The sequence below is a fragment of the Mus musculus genome, chromosome 2 (genome assembly GCF_000001635.26).
Source record: "Mus musculus strain C57BL/6J chromosome 2, GRCm38.p6 C57BL/6J".
Classification (NCBI taxonomy): Eukaryota; Metazoa; Chordata; class Mammalia; order Rodentia; family Muridae; genus Mus; species Mus musculus.
Genome location: NC_000068.7, coordinates 58,718,516 through 58,738,634, shown reverse-complemented (window position 1 = coordinate 58,738,634; position 20,119 = coordinate 58,718,516). Strand labels below are relative to the sequence as shown.

General features: G+C 42.5%; 1 protein-coding gene across 10 annotated transcripts in view; it reads right to left on the bottom strand.

Moving 5' to 3' along the window:
* The window catches only part of Upp2 (uridine phosphorylase 2), a 229,530-nt gene that overhangs the window by 57,212 nt on the left and 152,199 nt on the right, over positions 1-20,119 (bottom strand). For 6 of the 10 annotated variants that reach the window (XR_866022.2, XM_006498406.4, XM_017319322.2 and 3 more), the window contains one exon: positions 16,788-16,869. The exons of 3 other annotated variants lie outside the window; for them this stretch is intronic. Coding sequence is in view for 5 of the 7 variants with exons in the window: in XM_006498406.4 (XP_006498469.1) it covers positions 16,788-16,869 (82 nt within the window). In the remaining 2 variants the exon portion in view is untranslated. Of the gene's footprint in view, positions 1-2,971; positions 3,519-16,787; positions 16,870-20,119 lie in introns of those variants that run through there. One more of the 10 variants, XR_003953742.1, reaches the window with a different exon arrangement.

The window sequence follows — 20,119 nt, the reverse complement described above, 5'->3', positions numbered from 1 at the left end:
TTTTTTCCTGAGTAGATTCATTGTAACAGCAAAGAAAAAACATTGGATTGGAGTCAGAATGCCAGGATTCTGACTCCAGACCCTTATTCAACTCACCTATATTTAACTTGGTATTCAATTATGAGGAAATCAGATACTTTTTTATGTCCCCTGATATTTCCTCTATTAAATGAAGCTGGATAATTAATACTTCATTCAAGCCAAGAGACCTGAACATGTATTTGAAGTCCTTTCTGACATCCGTGTAAGCACAGGCAAAGGTGTCCTATTTGACTGGGCATGAGGTTCTACATAAACGACATCAATATAAATGGGGGAGCTACAGGCAGCTTGGGTAGTTTAGAGTCCGTTGCAAGCCAGTGATTTGAACAAGGAGTTTACTACCAAGACTGAGCTGTAAGAAGAGACTGGAGTGATGACAATTTTGCTATTAAGAATCAAGGTGCACACTGCACATGGACCTGATAGATTTCTAACCACCAGCTCAGGCTGAGACACTCCTTCTGCCTAACCGTGAGATCCAGACTAGAGGGGACCAGGTCTTGAGGCTGGAGCCTTCATGATCAAGGTCAACCGCCTTATAGAGGGAGCCCAGGGGTTTTTCTCAGTCTGCCTCCCAATGAGGGTACAAGAAGTCAGTAGTGTGAGCCCTGGCATTGTGCGAGTTCACTGAAACCCAACCATGTTGGCATACTGATGCCAGATCTCCAGACCTCAGAGCTGGAAATTCCTGCCCATTCTGTGGCACGTTATTATAGTACTCTGAACTGATGGGGCCATTGTTGAAGGGTGTAACTGTTAACAATTGTTAACATTGTTAACGCAACAGTGAAGTCATCAATGACTAGCCAGCAGGACTTGCTGGAAGTTGTGGCTTGTTAGAGGAGCTACCCAAAGGGAGATGCTTCAATAGAGAGATTTTACTGTAAAGGTTTCCCAACAGTTCCTGGGAAAGTCATCAGCCTCCATGCTCTGCTGGAGCTGGGCATGCTGAATACACTGCAGAAGGCTGTTTTCCTGCAAAGGGAGCATTAGTAAGAGAAGCCCTGTGCCTATAGGAGCCAAATGCCGCAGACGCTGCTCACAGTGCAGGTGTCCTGGGTGTAATCCTTAAATCCCCAGCCAAAAGTAAAGAAGTAGGCGAGGGCAGAAAAAAAAAAAAAAAAAAAAAAAAAAAAAAAAAAAAAAGGTAAGAAAACTCTTCTCCTATAATAACTCTCTAGTACCCTCTACTGGTAAACTCAGTGAATAAAGAAAAACCATAAAGAGGCCAGCTTCACTTTACAGAGAGCACAAAAAATAAAAAAATAAAAAGGGGGTGTGTTATAGGTGTGGGAGTTGGGGGTAAGAGGTGGGGGTGGGGCAGTACATTTGGAACTGAGAAGCAATCTCTCAATAACATATGCAGAAAGATCTCAAAATCAGTTTCCCAAAAGGAAAGATTTAGATTCATATGCTGTATCATTTATCATTCATCCCAGAGGCAACCACTCAAAAACCTGCTGTCTGAAGCCAGGCCCTGTGAACACTTGTATAAGTTTGACTGTGATCGGCTTGAGGGAGGCCATGTTTGCCCAGCTCACCACAGTGAACAGTAGGCAAGTTTCTCCCACATAGATGTCAGACCCTTGTAAAGTAAACGTGTGAGTGTGTGGTTCCTCAATGATTCATCTGGGATGTTTTATAAATGACTAGAGAAAGGCTCAGAGAAATGTAGCAATTTAACACTTAAACTGGCCACTTCTGTCCCTGTACCCCTTCCATTAGTCAGACAAAACACAAGGTGGGTGGTACCAGCATTGTCTTTTCTGCTGATTTTTCTCAAAATTTGCTTTGGATTTGGCCTGCTTGTATTGCAGAGGCTTTGCTGATTTGCATAAAATCAGGAGCTTATTGGAAGAATTATCAGGTAATCCTCCATGACAAGAAAATAGCTCATAGCTTATCAGGTCTCCCTTGTCCTTCGGTTAACTACCCTGATATTTAGTGTTCCCTAAATTAAAATCCCATTCAAAATCCCTTAAACACAGCCACCACCTCACAATCTGTAATTACTCCTGCAAAAGTCATTTCCTTGATTCTGCTTTTCTCTCTCCGCCCTAGTCTTCGGAGCCATTACTTTCCATGCAATGAGGTTGTAGCAATTTCTATCACTCCCCAGAATAGGAAATCTATGCTGCTTTCATCAAGTAACTAAATGTTACCCCATTTCCGATTCTTAAATAATTTCTTAAGGAAGAAAATTTGATCTCAGGGTCTTTACAGCATTGCTGATCGCGTTGATGGTAGCAATCAATGCTTCGGCAAGGTTAACGATGTGCATTTGCACATAGTGGTTCATTTAAAGTGAATAATCAGGCATTTACTCAGTGCCGCCTCTTTATTTTTTAAGATAGAAGCCTGATTTAAGACACACTGCAACTTAAAGAGGCTGTGGTAAAGCCTATTTTGAAAACATTGCAGTTAATTGCAGATATAAGCTTGAGCCCACTTATTTACTTAAAACATGAAGGATACAAAAATTAAAATGGCCAAATAAGACACATCTCAAAACATGCAAAACTACTGAAAGATGGATTTGAGAATTTTAGTGGGGACACAGGACTTATAATGGAGGTTTTCTTTTAATGGGTCTGAGAAACGGATGAGGGCATCGTGGGCGTATACTCCACCCAACTGCTTTGGAGACTGAGGCAGGAAGATAGCTTAGCTCTGGAGGGCAAGAATGGCTGAGCAAAGCAGGAAGACCCTGTAGGGAGCAGAGGAAGCTCTGAATGAGTGACATACTCAGTGGAACCTGTATTGTTGACAGGGGCACAGCCATGTCCCAGACCCGAAGGCTTCAGCAAAACCTTACCTGGCTGAGGGATGGCAAAGCTTCCCTCAGGAGTCTTTATGACTTCATATGAGTGTATGAGTGTGTGCCTTAGGAAGGGTTTTACTGCTGTGAACAGACTCTATGACCAAGGCAATTCTTATAAGGGCAGCATTTAATTGTTGACTGGCTTACGGGTTCAGAGGCTCAGTCCATTATCATCAAGGCAGGAGCATGGCAGAGTCCAGGCAGACATGGTGCAGAAGGAGCTGTGAGTTCTACATCTTCATCTGAAGGCTGCTAGGAGAAGACTGACTTCCAGGCAGCTAGAATGAGGGTCCTAAAGCCCAGGCCCACAGTGACACGCCCATTCCAACAAGGCCACACCTACTCCAGGCCATACCTAATAAACACACTATGTTCCAGATAGCTGCTGTAGTAGCCATTAGAAAGCCCCACCTGACCCCGCTGTATTGCTTTTTCTGTGTCAATGCTTTCTTCACTCCCTCAATGTCCACAGTCAAGGCTTCTGAATGTGGAATTTAGAGATCACAGCCCAGGGGGTTATGTATGTCTTCTGCCATTCACTTCTTTTGTTTTGGGTTTTCAGTAAATGTTCCCAGTTGGAAGCCATGTTGTTTCATTGCCCATCAGGAGAAATGCGGGAAGATTCTCTACCCCTTCCTGGGTGTTTGGCATAAACCTGTTAAAGAAAAAGGTTGGTTGATTTTTTCAACACCAAAGTTACATTTGACCTGACTCTCTCCTTCATTCAGAACCAACTGAGAACCCATCTTCTGTTTGGTATGTGTCTTTTTTTTTTTTTTTTTGTTTTTGTTTTTGTTTTTCGAGACAGGGTTTTTCTGTGTAGCCCTGGCTGTCCTGGAACTCACTCTGTAAACCAGAAATTTGCCTGCCTCTGCCTCCCAAGAGCTGGGATTAAAGGCGTGAGCCACCACGCCCGGCCTTAGTAAGGGTTTTACTGCTGTGAAGATGCACCATGACCAAGGCAACTCTTATAAGGACAACATTTAATTGGGGCTGGCTTACAGAGAGAGGTTCAGTCCATAAATGTCAAGGTTCCTCCTGTACCATCCCTGCCTGGATGCTGCCATGCTACCTCCTGATGTATGGCAGCATCCAGGCAGGGATGGTACAGGAGGAATTGAGAGTTCTATATCTTCATCTGAAGGCTATTAGAAGACCGGCTCCCACAGGGTTAAAAGGATGGTCTCATTGCCCACCCTGACAGTAACACATTTCTTCCTTCAAGGCCACACCTACTCCAACAAGGCCACACCTCCAAATAGTGCCACTCCCTGGGCCAAGCATATACAAACCACCACAGTATGCTGTGAACAGAGCAAGAAGAGCAGGGAGCCAAGTACACGGCTCTGGCAGGCCTTGCCCTTCTGCCACATGCCCCTTACATTACAAACAAACAAACAAAACATTAGATTACATTCATAAAGTGAGCCACCAAGTTCTACTGAATGTGGCCACTTCCTACTCCTGAGGCTAACTACCAGCTGTTAAAGTAATAAAGTCTAACAATCAAAAGCCCCCTTTGGCTTAACTAATTAATATGCCCAGTTAAAATTAAACACCTCGTCCTAACATGAGGCTTCCCCTTTTACCTTTATAAACCACCATTTTTATGTCTGTCTCCTCTTTATCCAAAGGCAGTCCTATGTCCACCTCTGGGACAAATACCTCAAATACCTCTTCACCTTCCCTCATTCCCTCCCCTTCTCCCTCATCCTCATCTGCTGTCTTTGTCTCTTATTCCCTGTCCTTTGTCCCTCTGGGGCAAATAAATCTCTTTTGTGCTGAAAACTTGGCCTTGGGAGTCCTGAACTGATACAGTTCTTTTTCAGATAGGACATTAACTAATGGAGTCGTCATCGAATAATGCTTATGGAAAACTTGTAGAGACAGATGAACAGTGAAGAGGGCAGACTGAAGCTGCAGGAGGTGGGTGAGTGATGCTAGCCTTCAGGAGTTGATCAGGAAATGTGTTCCACAAGAGGCAATGGTGAAGATAAGATGCAAATTATTCAAGAGAAAGCTGTGCATCTTTTGAAGTACTTGATCTGGAACCACTAAACCCAGATTCGAAGGCATGACTGTGAAGCGATGCTGGTCAGTTTGTGTATGAAAGGAGAGAAACAGGAGGTGGAGGAGGAGAAGGTCGGGGATCCATTTCTTACAATGGATTGAGCACTTGAAGCATGTCTGGCACCCGACAAATGGGTGTTGAATCAGAGCATAGTCAAGCTTTTAACCACACATAAATCGAGTTAATGCAGCAATTCTATCAAGAATAGTATTTTAGGATGCCAGGATGATGGACCTCCCTTATAGTTAAGCTGGTTTCTATCTGTGGGCCTCATCCATCTGGTAGTTCTCAGAAGGGAAAGGGATCGATGTTATCCAGGAGGGAGGGAGATGCAGCATATTATAAGGGGAGTATTGGCTGTATGAGAAAGAAGGGGGTGCCTGCCCACCCACACCTAACGGGCTGTGGAAAAGGAAGAGGTTTACAGAGTTTGCTTCTTGTCTATTACCCCTGAGTCGTGTGTCAGGTCTGTAAACCTCTGAGAGAGATGGAAGAATCTGTATCCTCACATACTATTGCATGATCCCCCAATCTGCTTAAGGATAGCTAGGCACTTAAAGGCCAAGGCTAGAATTGGTGCCCTGAGACAGTACAAACATATCATGCAGGGTAAATCCATTTATAGACAGACCAAGGAAGAAGGGAAAGGAATGCAGAAGATCAACCCCAAAGCTGAAGAGAGTAATTCATGCTTACAGTTCCAGGAAGCTGAGGCGAGTGGATAGCCAAGAGTTCCGGTCTACACTAAGATCCCTGCATCAAAACAAAGCAAAGCAAAACAACACAAAGCCCAATCCCAAACACACCGCCTCCAAAATAGATGGTTCAAATGAAAGAGACCACAATATTCTTGGGAACTGTGGGTGCTCCCACTACCTTGGCTGAGCATAAACCTGGACATTCAGACTCACTGGGGAAAAAAAAAAGTCTTAATTCCGTTGTAGCCCTAAGCAATGGTGGAAGTAAGTGAATGCTGCTATACAGTGCTTTCTCATGATGTGAAGGCAGGAAAGGATGAGATGTTTGCGTTCATCCTTTCTAGGAGTTCCATCTGTGGCTAATTCTTCTTTACTACTACACCAATCTTGTGACTGAGGCTATGCACTGAGGCATTGCAGGTAGAGAACGCTCTCCTCAGAGGGAAAACCTAGGCTGCAGTTTGGTGGCTGCTGTTCAACCTCTGAAACACTCCAGGGCCCAGTGACCTCAGCCACTGCATGAGAAGATGAATCATGTGACTACTTCCCTATTCACCTCAGAAATAATCACTTTATAACTCATCTAAAAGACATCTGGTTTGAACATATCCTGAAAGTATAATTAATATAGTGAGCCCGATTGAATGCCAATGAATAGAGTATCAGCCTAATCAGAAGTACCAGTGACCCTTGGGAAGGGCTGATTCTAGGTAGGACTGGGACAGGAAATACAGAATGAGAGCCTCCTGTATCATCTAGTGCCAAAAATCAGAACATTTAAAAAACAAAAAAACAAACAAAAAAAAAAAGTCAATGCTTTGCATTCACCTGCTGGAGCCACCATGACAAAATGCTGCAGACTTCGTGACAAGTGAGGCAAATCTCCATCTCATGGCTCAAGAGGCTCAGGAGGTCCAAGATCAGATACTCTCTGGGGTGATGGCCACTTATTCACTATATTCTCACAGACCTTTCTTCTATGCTCACACACAGACACAAGAGGCTGGGGGGAGAGACAGGTGAAAGCATGAACTTAATGGTAATGGAAAACTTTTCTTAAAAAAGAAAAAGAGCCGGGCGTGGTGGCGCACGCCTTTAATCCCAGCACTCGGGAGGCAGATGCAGGTGGATTTCTGTGTCCGAGGCCAGCCTGGTCTACAGAGTGAGTTCCAGGACAGCCAGGGCTATACAGAGAAACCCTGTCTCGGAAAAAAAGAAAGAAAGAAAAAAAGAAAAAGAAATTTGTAGGAAGGATTGTCAGTTCTGCATTTTTAGAATGTCTTTCTGGCTACAATGTGGAGAGCATATTGGCAGGCTGCTAAGAACACTGTTGGAGTGAGGAGCTGACAGTTGTTGCTGGACTCAGTGGAGATGGTGGAGGTGCTGGGGAGGAGGACTTAGACCTGAGACATACAGAAGGCAAAACTGATGGGCTATGATGATGAATGGCTTGTGGAGTTAGAAAACCAAAGGGAACTCAATGGGAATCCTAGCTGCTGCATCTGACAGACTGGTTGGATGGAGATGTCATTCCCTGATGCAGAGAAACATGTAGTGCGTAGAGAAAGACCAACTGGGCCAGACTCCTCTGCCATTTCTCTTCGGATGCTTTTGGTTGCTTTTGGTTTGTTTCCGGAGGCAGGGTCTCGGTGACCCTTCATGTCCCACCACACAAAGCAGGCCTTGCCGTTTCTGCACTACACAGTGATATTTCACATCTTAATGTCTTCTAACAGTCTGAAGGATGCATTTGGACCCTGTCTTCTCTCTTACCAAATGCTGAGGGGTCGAGTTGTATCTAATAGCGTCATGCCCAATGGGTACAGTTAAGACAAATACAAAGTTAGAGGATGCCGTCCTCAAGACTGCCCTCATATCTGATATCAGCTTTGAGTTGAGAAGGTTCCCCACACTACCGTGTTTTCTCTGGTTTGGTTTTTCACCAGGATGCCCAGGATGCACAGTGACTGAGCCTTATGGTTAGATTATTGCAGGTGACAGATACAGACTGTGGAAAGTAAAGCCATAGGCAGCGTCTAAAAATCCCCAAAACACGGCATCTGTGGCCCTCTTCATGCAGCTTCAGGACACAGAGCTCTCCACATAACAGAAGCCATGGGAAATTGCCAAGCAACAATCTCATCTGTGTCTCTAAGCTTCCTTAGGGTTCACGACACAGGTATGGTTAATTGACATACAATTATTTCTGTCCCTAGGTCTGCAGTTACCTTCTGATCAAAAATTGCCATTCTGTGGCAGACTTTTAGCCTCTTTGGCATGCTCAGGCCTGCTCTGAGCCTCTCTGAATATACCATCCTCTTTAAATCACACCATCAGACTACCCAGCATGACCAAATGTTCCCAGCCAAACAAAGGCATGACTTACCAGGCAAAGGCATGCAAAGGCCCAGAGATCGCTTTCAAGATGTGAAGATCACAATGTTAATTTAGTCAACGAGTTTTTTCCCTGTACACTGGCATATACCAAATTCTCAAAATGTCGACAAAATGGAGTATAGGCATGAGAGGTTGACTGGAATACAGCTGTTTCTGGCCACTCTAAACTACAAAGTCCTAGGGAGTTGCCTCTGTTTCCTCCACATGAGGTCCAGCATGGTGTCGCATAAAATGCATTATTCTGAGCTTTGACCAGAGCATCAATATTTATAAGGGGGGAAAAAAGCTAACAGCAATGTAAATGTCCCTTGACTGACAAAGGGGTGAATAGTAAAATGTGACTTAACACCACAATTAGTTAATTATTTAATTCCACAATGGAGTGTTATTGGCTTAAAAGAGAAGGCTATTTCAACACACTACAGCATAGATGGATACCTTCAAGTGGGATTCTTTGAAGACAGATGAGTGAAACAAACCAATCATAAAAGGAAGACTATTTAACGATTCTGTTTCTACGTGCTCTGTCAGAAGTACAGCTAATGGGAAGTAGAATGGTGACTGTCAAGGAGCAGAGAGAGTTAATGTTTCATGGACACAGAGTTCAGATATACAAAATGAAAAGAGTCCTATAGGAAGGTAGTGGTGACAGTTCACGTACTTAATGACACGTTTAAAGTGGGTGAGAAGGGGTGGGCAAGAGGGCCCAGTGGCTCAAATCACTTTCCTCCAAGCCTGATGACCCAAGTTCCATGCCAGAGTCCCACATGGTGGACGGAGACAACCAAGTTCTACAAGTTGCCCTCTGACCCCCGTATCCATACCGTGGTATGCACCTGTGCCCTACTATGATTAATTAATTACATGTAATTAATTAATTAGATAATGGTCTTTTAAAAAAATGTTAAAATGTTAAATTCTATGTGTTTATATCGTATCAGAATTTGACTTTGTATTAGAAAAACTAATTGGTGAGACATAACTAACTTTATAATACTGTCCCTTCCATATACTAATCATTGCGTACTCGTGGGGATGAGAAGAACCGAATACAATATTAAGCATGTTTCTGGAGAGGAGTCTAAACACTGCGTGGAAAATAGCGCTGTGCAGCAAATTACCCAGGGAGCCCACCCCATACCCCTGACTCAGCAGCCCTTGCATCTGAGGTACTGCTGCTGTTTTACCAGCCAAGCTCTTTCCCATGGCCCATGACAGCATTTCAGCACAATCTCACAATACTACAGGGAAATGACTTTCAGTATACAAAGTCCATGATTCTTCTCAACAGAACCAAAAGATGCAAGATTTCATTTTGGTCAAACCCTTGTGCTTCAAAGTAGTGTGAAGGTTTTGTTTGAAAGAATGAAAGGAAGGGAGGGAGAGAAAGAAAGAAAGAGGTAGAAGGGAGGGAGAGAAGGGAGGGAGAGAGGAAGGAATGAAGGAAGAAAGAGAGAAAGAAAGAAAAAGAAAGAGAGAAAGAAAGAGAGAGAGGGGAAGAAGAAGGAAGGAAGGAAGGAAGGAAGGAAGGAAGGAAGGAAGGAAGGAAGGAAGGAAGGAAGGAAGGAAGGAAACATGACCTTGTTGAACGTAAGCCTGCATTTTTCCTTTTTGCTCTTTTTGGCAAGTATATAGATTTTTCACTCTAAAGTTACTACTATGTCTATGTCAGAGTGAAATGTAATAACATTTGCAACACTAGCCTTTTTCTTGAAATGATCCCGCACTGTCCTCTTCACTATCCTGACCTCTGTCCTCTTCACTATCCTGACCTCTGATTACGAAGGTCTAGAATCTGTTCATTGCTTCTGTGGTGATTTAAATGAGAAAATGTCTCCATAGGCTCTGGTATTTGCATGCTTGATCCCAGTTGGTGTTTGGAGAGGTTAAGGAGGCGTGGCCTCACTGAAGAAAGTACTTCCTTGGAGGGGGCTCTGAGAGCTGAAAGCCTCACCTACTTCCAGTTTGGTTTCCCTGCTTCGTGCTTACACTTAAGCACGTGAATTCTCAGCTTCTTGCACTGTGGCCATAGCTACCTGAAGCCGTGCCTAGCTTCTGTGATGGACGCTCATCCCTCTGGAACATAAAGCCTGCATATAGTCTTCCTTCTATGAGTTGCCACAACAGAACAGAACAGAACAAACAAAGAAACAAACAAACAAATAAATCACTTCTCTTTTCAGATCTGAATTACAAAAGATAAAAGTCTCATCATACAGCTAAGGAATGTGAAGGACTGAGCAATCTGGGCTGCGGTGGGGGATTTTAAAATGCTCTTATTTTCTGGGAAAGTAGCTTCGGAGCATCTCTGGCTAGCTTTGAATATGTTGCTAGTTCTAGTAAAGGACAGATACTCACTGTAAAGTGCTGTTTTATTTTTTTTTTATTACGTATTTTCTTCAATTACATTTCCAATGCTATCCCAAAAGTCCCCCACCCACCTACCCACCCATTCCCATTTTTTGGCCCTGGCGTTCCCCTGTACTGGGGCATATAAAGTTTGCCTGACCAATGGGCCTCTCTTTCCAGTGATGGCCGACTAGGTCATCTTTTCATACATATGCAGCTAGAGTCAAGAGCTCCGGAGTACTAGTTAGTTCATATTGTTGTTCCACCTATAGGGTTGCAGACCTCTTTAGCTCCTTGGGTACTTTCTCTAGCTCCTCCATTGGGAGCCCTGTGATCCATCCATTAGCTGACTGTGAGCATCCACTTCTGTGTTTGCTAGGCCCCGGCATAGTCTCACAAGGGACAACTATATCACCGTCCTTGCAACAAAGGCTTGCTAGTGTATGCAATGGTGTCATCGTTTGGAGGCTAATTATGGGATGGATCCCTGGATATGGCAGGCTCTAGATGGACCATCCTTTTGTCTCAGCTCCAAACTTTGTCTCTGTAACACCTTCCATGGGTGATTGTTTCCAATTCTAAGAATGAGCAAAGTGTCCACACTTTGGTCTTCGTTCTTCTTCAGTTTCATATGTTTTGCATATTGTACCTTATATCTCACTATACTAAGTTTCTGGGTTAATATCCACTTATCAGTGAGTACATTTCATTTGAGTTCTTTTGTGATTGGGTTACCTCACTCAGGATGATGCCCTCCAGGTCCAACCATTTGCCGAGGAATTTCGTAAATTCATTCTTTTTAATAGCTGAGTAGTACTCCATTGTGGAAATGTACCACATTTTTTGTATCCATTCCTCTGTTGAGGGACATCTGGGTTCTTTCCAGCTTCTGGCTATTATAAATAAGGCTGCTATGAACATAGTGGAGCATGTGTCCTTCTTACCGGTTGGGACATCTTCTGGATATATGCCCAGGAGAGGTATTGCTGGATCCTCCGGTAGTACTATGTCCAATTTTCTGAGGAACCGCCAGACTGATTTCCAGAGTGGTTGTACAAGCTTGCAATCCCACCAAGAATGGAGGAGTGTTCCTCTTTCTCCACATCCACGCCAGCATCTGCTGTCACCTGAATTTTTGATCTTAGCCATTCTGATTGGTGTGAGATGGAATCTCAGGGTTGTTTTGATTTGCATTTCTCTGCTGATTAAGGATGTTGAACATTTTTTCAGGTGTTTCTCAGCCTTTCGGTATTCCTCGGGTGAGAATTCTTTGTTCAGCTCTGAGCCCCATCTTTTAAGGAGGTTATTTGATTTTCTGGAGTCCACCCTCTTGAGTTCTTTATATATATTGGATATTAGTCCCCTATCTGACTTATGATAGGTAAAGATCCTTTCCCAATCTGTTGGTGGTCTTTTTGTCTTATTGACGGTGTCTTTTGCCTTGCAAAAGCTTTGCAGTTTCATGAGGTCCCATATGTCAATCCTCGATCTTACAGCACAAGCCATTGCTGTTCTATTCAGGAATTTTTTCCCTGTGCCCATATCTTCGAGACTTTTCCCCACTTTCTCCTCTATAAGTTTCAGTGTCTCTGGTTTTATGTGAAGTTCCTTGATCCACTTAGATTTGACTTTAGTACAAGGAGAGAGGAATGGGTCAATTCGCATTCTTCTACATGATAACAACCAGTTGTGCCAGCATCATTTGTTGAAAATGCTGTCTTTCTTCCACTGGATGGTTTTAGCTCCCTTGTCGAAGATCAAGTGACCATAGGTGTGTGGGTTCATTTCTGGGTCTTCAATTCAATTTCCATTGATCTACTTGTCTGTCACTATACCAGAACCATGCAGTTTTTATAACAATTGCTCTGTAGTAAAGCTTTAGGTCAGGCATGGTGATTCCACCAGAGGTACTTTTATCCTTGAGAAGAGCTTTTGCTATCCTAGGTTTTTTGTTATTCCAGATGAATTTGCAGATTGCACTTTCTAATTCGTTGAAGAATTGAGTTGGAATTTTGATGGGGATTGCATTGAATCTGTAGATTGCTTTTGGCAAGATAGCCATTTTTACAATGTTGATCCTGCCAATCCATGAGCATGGGAGATCTTTCCATCTTCTGAGATCTTCTTTAATTTCTTTCTTCAGAGACTTGAAGTTTTTATCATACAGATCTTTCACTTCCTTAGTTAGAGTCACGCCAAGATATTTTATATTATTTGTGACTATTGAGAAGGGTGTTGTTTCCCTAATTTCTTTCTCAGCCTGTTTATTCTTTGTGTACAGAAAGGCCATTCACTTGTTTGAGTTAATTTTATATCCAGCTACTTCACCGAAGCTGTTTATCAAGTTTAGGAGTTCTCTGGTGGAAATTTTAGGGTCACTTATATATACTATCATATCATCTGCAAAAAGTGATATTTTGACTTCATCTTTTCCAATTTGTATCCCCTTGATCTCCTTTTGTTGTCGAATTGCTCTGGCCAGGACTTGAAGTACTATGTTGAAGAGGTAGGGAGAAAGTGGGCAGCCTTGTCTAGTCCCTGATTTTAGTGGGATTGCTTCCAGCTTCTCTCCATTTACTTTGATGTTGGCTACTGGTTTGCTGTAGATTGCTTTTATCATGTTTAGGTATGGGCCTTGAATTCCTGATCTTTCCAAGACTTTTATCATGAATGGGTGTTGGATCTTGTCGAATGCTTTTTCCGCATCTAACGAGATGATCATGTGGTTTTTGTCTTTGAGTTTGTTTATATAATGGGTTACATTGATGGATTTTCATATATTAAACCATCCCTGCATCCCTGGAATAAAACCTACTTGGTCAGGATGGGTGATTGCTTTAATGTGTTCTTGGATTCGGTTAGCGAGAATTTTATTGAGGATTTTTGCATCTATATTCATAAGGGAAATTGGTCTGAAGTTCTCTATCTTTGTTGGATCTTTCTGTGGTTTAGGTATCATATTAACTGTGGCTTCATAGAATGAGTTGGGTAGAGTTCCCTCTACTTCTATTTTGTGGAATAGTTTGTGCAGAACTGGGATTAGATCTTCTTTGAAGGTCGGGTAGAACTCTGCACTAAACCCATCTGGTCCTGGGCTTTTTTTGGCTGGGTGACTGTTAATGACTGCTTCTATTTCCTTAGGGGATATGGGACTGTTTAGATCGTTAACTTGATCCTGATTTAACTTTGGTACCTGGTATCTGTCTAGAAATTTGTCCATTTCGTCCAGGTTTTCCAGTTTTGTTGAGTATAGCCTTTTGTAGAAGAATCTGATGGTGTTTTGGATTTCTTCAGGATCTGTTGTTATGTCTCCCTTTTCATTTCTGATTTTGTTAATTAGGATGTTGTCCCTGTGCCCTCTAGTGAGTCTAGCTAAGGGTTTATCTATCTTGTTGATTTTCTCAAAGAACCAACTCCTCGTTTGGTTAATTCTTTGAATAGTTCTTCTTGTTTCCACTTGGTTGATTTCACCCCTGAGTTTGATTATTTCCTGCCGTCTACTCCTCTTGGGTGAATTTGCTTCCTTTTTTTCTAGAGCTTTTAGATGTGTTGTCAAGCTGCTAGTATGTGCTGTCTCCCGTTTCTTCTTGGAGGCACTCAGAGCTATGAGTTTCCCTCTTAGAAATGCTTTCATTGTGTCCTATAGGTTTGGGTATGTTGTGGCTTCATTTTCATTAAACTCTAAAAAGTCTTTAATTTCTTTCTTTATTCCTTCCTTGACCAAGGTATCATTGAGAAGAGTGTTGTTCAGTTTCCACGTGAATGTTGGCTTTCCATTATTTATGTTGTTATTGAAGATCAGCCTTAGGCCATGGTGGTCTGATAGGATACATGGGACAATTTCAATATTTTTGTATTGCCCTTGCATTTGGAGCGTAGATATTCAGAATTGAGAGTTCCTCTTGGAGGATTTTACCTTTGATGAGTATGAAGTGTCCCTCCTTGTCTTTTTTGATAACTTTGGGTTGGAAGTCGATTTTATCCGATATTAGAATGGCTACTCCAGCTTGTTTCTTCAGACCATTTGCTTGGAAAATTGTTTTCCAGCCTTTCACTCTTAGGTAGTGTCTGTCTTTTTCCCTGAGATGGGTTTCCTGTAAGCAGCAGAATGTTGGGTCCTGTTTGTGTAGCCAGTCTGTTAGTCTATGTCTTTTTATTGGGGAATTGAGTCCATTGATATTAAGAGATATTAAGGAAAAGTAAGTGTTGCTTCCTTTTATTTTTGTTGTTAGAGTTGGCATTCTGTTCTTGTGGTTGTCTTCTTTTTGGTTTGTTGAGGGATTACTTTCTTGCTTGTTCTACGGCGTGATTTCCGTCCTTGTATTGCTTCTTTTCTGTTATTATCCTTTGAAGGGCTGGATTCGTGGAAAGATAATGTGTGAATTTGGTTTTGTCATGGAATACTTTGTTTTCTCCATCTATGGTAATTGAGAGTTTGGCCGGGTATAGTAGCCTGGGCTGGCATTTGTGTTCTCTTAGTGTCTGTATAACCTCTGTCCAGGCTCTTCTGGCTTTCATAGTCTCTGGTGAAAAGTCTGGTGTAATTCTGATAGGCCTGCCTTTATATGTTACTTGACCTTTCTCCCTTACTGCTTTTAATATTCTATCTTTATTTAGTGCATTTTTTGTTCTGATTATTATGTGTCGGGAGGAATTTCTTTTCTGGTCCAGTCTATTTGGAGTTCTGTAGGCTTCTTGTATGTTCATGGGCATGTCATTCTTTAGGTTTGGGAAGTTTTCTTCTATAATTTTGTTGAAGATATTTGCTGGCCCTTTAAGTTGAAAATCTTCATTCTCATTAACTCCTATTATCCGTAGGTTTGGCCTTCTCATTGTGTCCTGGATTTCCTGGATGTTTTGAGTTAGGATCTTTTTGCGTTTTGTATTATCTTTGATTGTTGTGCCGATGTTCTCTATGGAATCTTCTGCACCTGAGATTCTCTCTTCCATTTCTTGTATTCTGTTGCAGATGTTCGCGTCTATGGTTCCAGATTTCTTTCCTAGAGTTTCTATCTCCAGTGTTGCCTCGCTTTGGGTTTTCTTTATTGTGTCTACTTCCCTTTTTAGGTCTAGTATGGTTTTGTTCATTTCTATCACCTGTTTGGATGTGTTTTCCTGTTTTTCTATAAGGACTTCTACCTGTTTGGTTGTGTTTTCCTGTTTTTCTTTAAGGACTTGTAACTCTTTAGCAGTGTTCTCCTGTATTTTTTTAAGTGAGTTATTAAAGTTCTTCTTGATGTCCTCTACCATCATCATGAGATATGCTTTTAAATCCGGGTCTAGCTTTTCGGTTGTGTTGGGGTGCCCAGGACTAGGTGGCGTGGGAGTGCTGCGTTCTGATGATGGTGAGTGGTTTTGATTTCTGTTAGTAGGATTCTTCCATTTGCCTTTCGCCATCTGGTATTCTCTGGAGCTGTGCAGGATACACTAGGCGGGGTCCTGGAACCAAAATGTCTGTGCAGGGTACACTCGGCAGGGTCCCGGAACCAAGATGTCTGCTGCCGATGCTCAGGCAAAATGTTCCCACGCCGGGCAGATCCCTATCCTCTGGCCAGGAAAATGGCCAGCTATCTGTGCAGAATACACTCGGCGGGGTCCCGGAACCGAGATGTCTGCTGCCGATGCTCAGGCAAAGCGCTCCCGCGCCGGGCAAATCCCAATCCTCAGAATTCTTAAGATCTCATGGCTGGTGTTGTGGGTATCTGGCAGTAGTCAGCCGACTCTTCGCCCTAGGTACCCCGGTGCTGCTCAGACCGGAGGGGGCTTGTGCCCCCTACTCAGACCGGGTTTTCTGCTTCCCTAACTAATGCAGTCTTAGGTCCCGCGTGATTGGATTGGAGCAGATGCTGTGTTCCACTCACCAGAAGTCTTAAGGTCGCTTGGTGGGTGTTTTGGGTAGCTGGCAGTAGTCAGCCGACTGTGCGCCCTACCTACCCCTCGCTGTTTTATTTTTTAAAACACATCCATTTATTCAATTCGTGTGTCTGTTGAGCAAATGTTATGGGATGGAATTTTGTGTTAGTTGATGTTCTCAAGAGGAACAGAACCAACAGAATGAGTGCGTCTACCTGAATGTATTCATGAATATATACAGCTTATGCTGAAATAATGATAGCAGCTGAGTCACATTAGAGGCTGACAACTCAGCAGTGGCTGAGTGTCTCTGCCATAAGAGTGGTCCCACAGTGGCTGTCTCTCACTGCTGACAACCCAGTAGTCACATTAAGCTGGGTACCTTAACAGTACCAATCTGTTGCCAGAAACCTGCACGTTTTCTGGGAGGCCACTGGTCCTTAGGCCACAGTGGAAGCCTGGAAACACTAGTTAAGGAATTAGCAGCATCACCAGGAGAGTAGAGGCTCAGCAAGCAAACAGTGAGATAGCTCCTTTCTGCCATGCCCTTTCTCACCTGGACTGCTGCCAGAAGGGGCCATCCACAATCAGGGTGGGTTTCTCCGCACCAATCAATTTCTTTCTTCAGCCGAGGCTCCCTACACAGAGAATTATGATTTGTGGCAAGTTGATGTCAAAGTTAACCCATGACAGTACTGAATACGATTTTGTTACATAGGCCGAACCTTCTATGAGAAGTCAGACCCTTGGATCTGAACTCTGAATATCTGTTACCCTGGTTTTCTCTAAGTCTGTGTCTTCATCTATGAGGTGAGGAGTCAAAATGCTAGATCTTTGAGAATTAGGGATATATTAGATGAACTACATTAATAAAGTACTTAGCAAACTGAGCAATACATGAGAAAGTCCTCACATATACTAGATACTACAAAAAACATATAAAACACAGCTCTTGCTCTCAGGATTCTGTCAGAGAGTATATCTTTCTCAGATATAATGAAAATCAGAGACCTTTAAAAGATAGTTGGAAATTGGCTCAACACACACACACACACACACACACACACACACACACACACACACAGAGGACATATACACAGATACAAATAATTTTCCTCCTATTCTAGTTTCTCCTGTTTCTTCAGTCTTGGGTGATCTAGATAGGGGAGGGCAGGGTAAAGGAAGAAATATGGAAAAAGGCAACTAACTCAAAAAACTTTTAAAAACCATGTGGAAACCTACTACTTTACTTTCAAATATATTTACATACATAAAAGGATTTTAAATGGCTCTACCATATAATGCCCTGAATCTTTTTTTCAAAGATTTATTTATTTATTTTAAGTATTCGAGTTCACTGTAGCTGTCTTCAGACACACCAAAAGAGGGCATCAGATCCCATTACAGATGGTTGTGAATAACCATGTGGTTGCTGGGAATTGAACTCAGGACCTCTGGAAGAACAGTCAGTGCTCTTAACCACTGAGCCATCTCTCCAGCCCCTTGACTAGACATCTTATATAACCAAGAAAAGCCTGCAGTATTAGGAATAGGTCAGCCAAAAGACTCCCATAGACAATACCCCCAAATCACAGACTATTTCTAATGACAGTGGTCTCGGTAAGGCTCTAATGCTGAAGATAGCACTTTCTTTGTCATCAAATGTAGAGAAGTTGATCTGGTACCCAACTAGAAGCTTCATCCCTATTGAGTAGTATTTATGGTGCTGGAAGTTGATCTGCATGCTAGTGTTGGAGAAAGGTACTCATCAATATCACCTACCTATAATTACAAATCCTGTGACCTACAGTGCACAACCTGCCTGAAAGGTTTGCTAGTGCAATAGTGGCACACACGGTATAGGAATAACCAACCATTTGCTGATTATGAAAGAAAGTGGATTAAAGCACATGCTGTGAGATAGAAGCCATACTAGGGCACTTCTAACACAGCCAAGAACAGAGTGATACTGGGTATGTCAACTATACTCTACTTTCATGCCTAGAAGGAGTTGGCCAACACAAAATAGACTCCATGTTCTTTTGTTCAGTTTTTTGTTTTGCTTTGTTATTTCTTGTCTTTTTATTTGTTTTGCGGTTTTTCTGAGAAAGAGAAAGAATATGAAGTTGGATGGGTGTGGAAGGGAGTATCTGGGAGGACCTGGGAAAAGAGAACGAATACAATAAAACATATTGTATAAAAAGGCCAAAAATGCACATTAAAACATTTTTAGCTATTAGGATTCTGTCTTAGAACTACCCTCTGTTCTAGCTTGGTCTCTGTTGCTGTATTAAAACACTGACCAAAAGTAACCTGCAGAGGAAAGAGTTTATTTGGCTTACAGGTAAGAAATCATCAAGGGAAATCAAGGCTTGAAGCAGAAACCAAAGGGGAATGCTGATACTGGCTTGCTTCCTTGGGCTACCTTTCTTACAAAGCCCATGACCACCTAGCCTACCTTGGGAGAACACTGACTACCTCGGGCTAGACTCTTCTATATCAACTAGCAATTGAGAAACTGTGGCACAGACATGCTCACAGACCAATCTATTGGAGGTGGTTGCTCAGTTGAGATCACCTCTTTCCAGATATGTCTAGGTTTGCATCAAGCTGACAAAAATGAGCCAGCGTCACATCCAAGGCTTCTATCACCCTCTCCTCTCTGAACCCCCCGTGCTCTCCCCACGGTAAAATGTTTTTGTGGGGGGTTTTTTTGTTTTGTTTTGTTTTTTTGTTTTGTTTTGTTTTTTTTTTTTTTATTACCTTTCTGTCTCCAAAGTAGGTGTGGCAATGAGAAGGGTCTGGCTTTTACTGAGTGGGCAATGATGACATAATAGTACAAAGTGTGACAGTAGAGACAACAAGATGTCTGTAACCCAGGAAGCAATTCAATTACCTTATCTGTACCGGCCATTGCCTAGAAAAGGTGGATCTTACATTCTCAAAGGACAGGGTCCTGCCACAGTGGACACTCCTTATGACACTCCTTACTTAAAAACACACCTGAGAACAACTTCAGTGACTGAATTAGCTCTGTTACTGTCATCAGATCACTAATATCTTTGGGCCTCTATGCCTTTGTTGGAATGCTTTACAGCATTGACCATTATCTATAAGAATTAATGTACTTAGTGAATGGCTGATTGGTATGCACTCACTGTCATTCTGTCACTGTTTCACATGACAACAGACTGAACCCAGGGCCCTGTGCATGCTAGGTAAGTGCTCTACCAACCAAGCTATATGCCAACTCAGTAAAAGCCAGACCCTTCTCATTGCCACGCCTACTTTGGAGACAGAAATGTGGTTGTTGGAATTGATGGAGGTGTTCATCTCTTACCATATTATAAAATATAAATGCAGGCTCGAGCTGTGTATGAGAAAGAAAATCTCTAAGCCAGTGGTTCTCAACCTTCCTCATGCTGTGACTGTTCAATACAGTTTCTCGTGCTGTGGTAACCCCCAGCCATAAATATATTTTTGTTGTTACTTCACAACTGTAATTTTGCTACTGTTATGAATTGTAATGTAAACATCTGTATTTTCTGGTGGTGTTTGGGCAGCCCCTGTGAAAGGGTTGCCTGACCCACAGGTTGAGAACCTCTGCTCTAAGCCAAGTAACCCTTGAGACAACTGGGAGCCCAACTAGGCCCTACTCAGTCTTCAGACTCTTAGTCTGAAGGGTCTATGCTTTTAACAAATGGTCCTGTGGCTTTCATGGTGTCTTAAAAATGCAGAAAGGAAAGAATAATATGTTTACTGTGTCTAGTCAAAATTTGAGCATAGAGAACCTTGGTTTATAAAGGTGTTTATTTCCTGTGAATATCTTAAACCAAAGAACATGCTAATTGTTAGCATCTAGAGTGAGGAATAAAACTCTGCCCACAT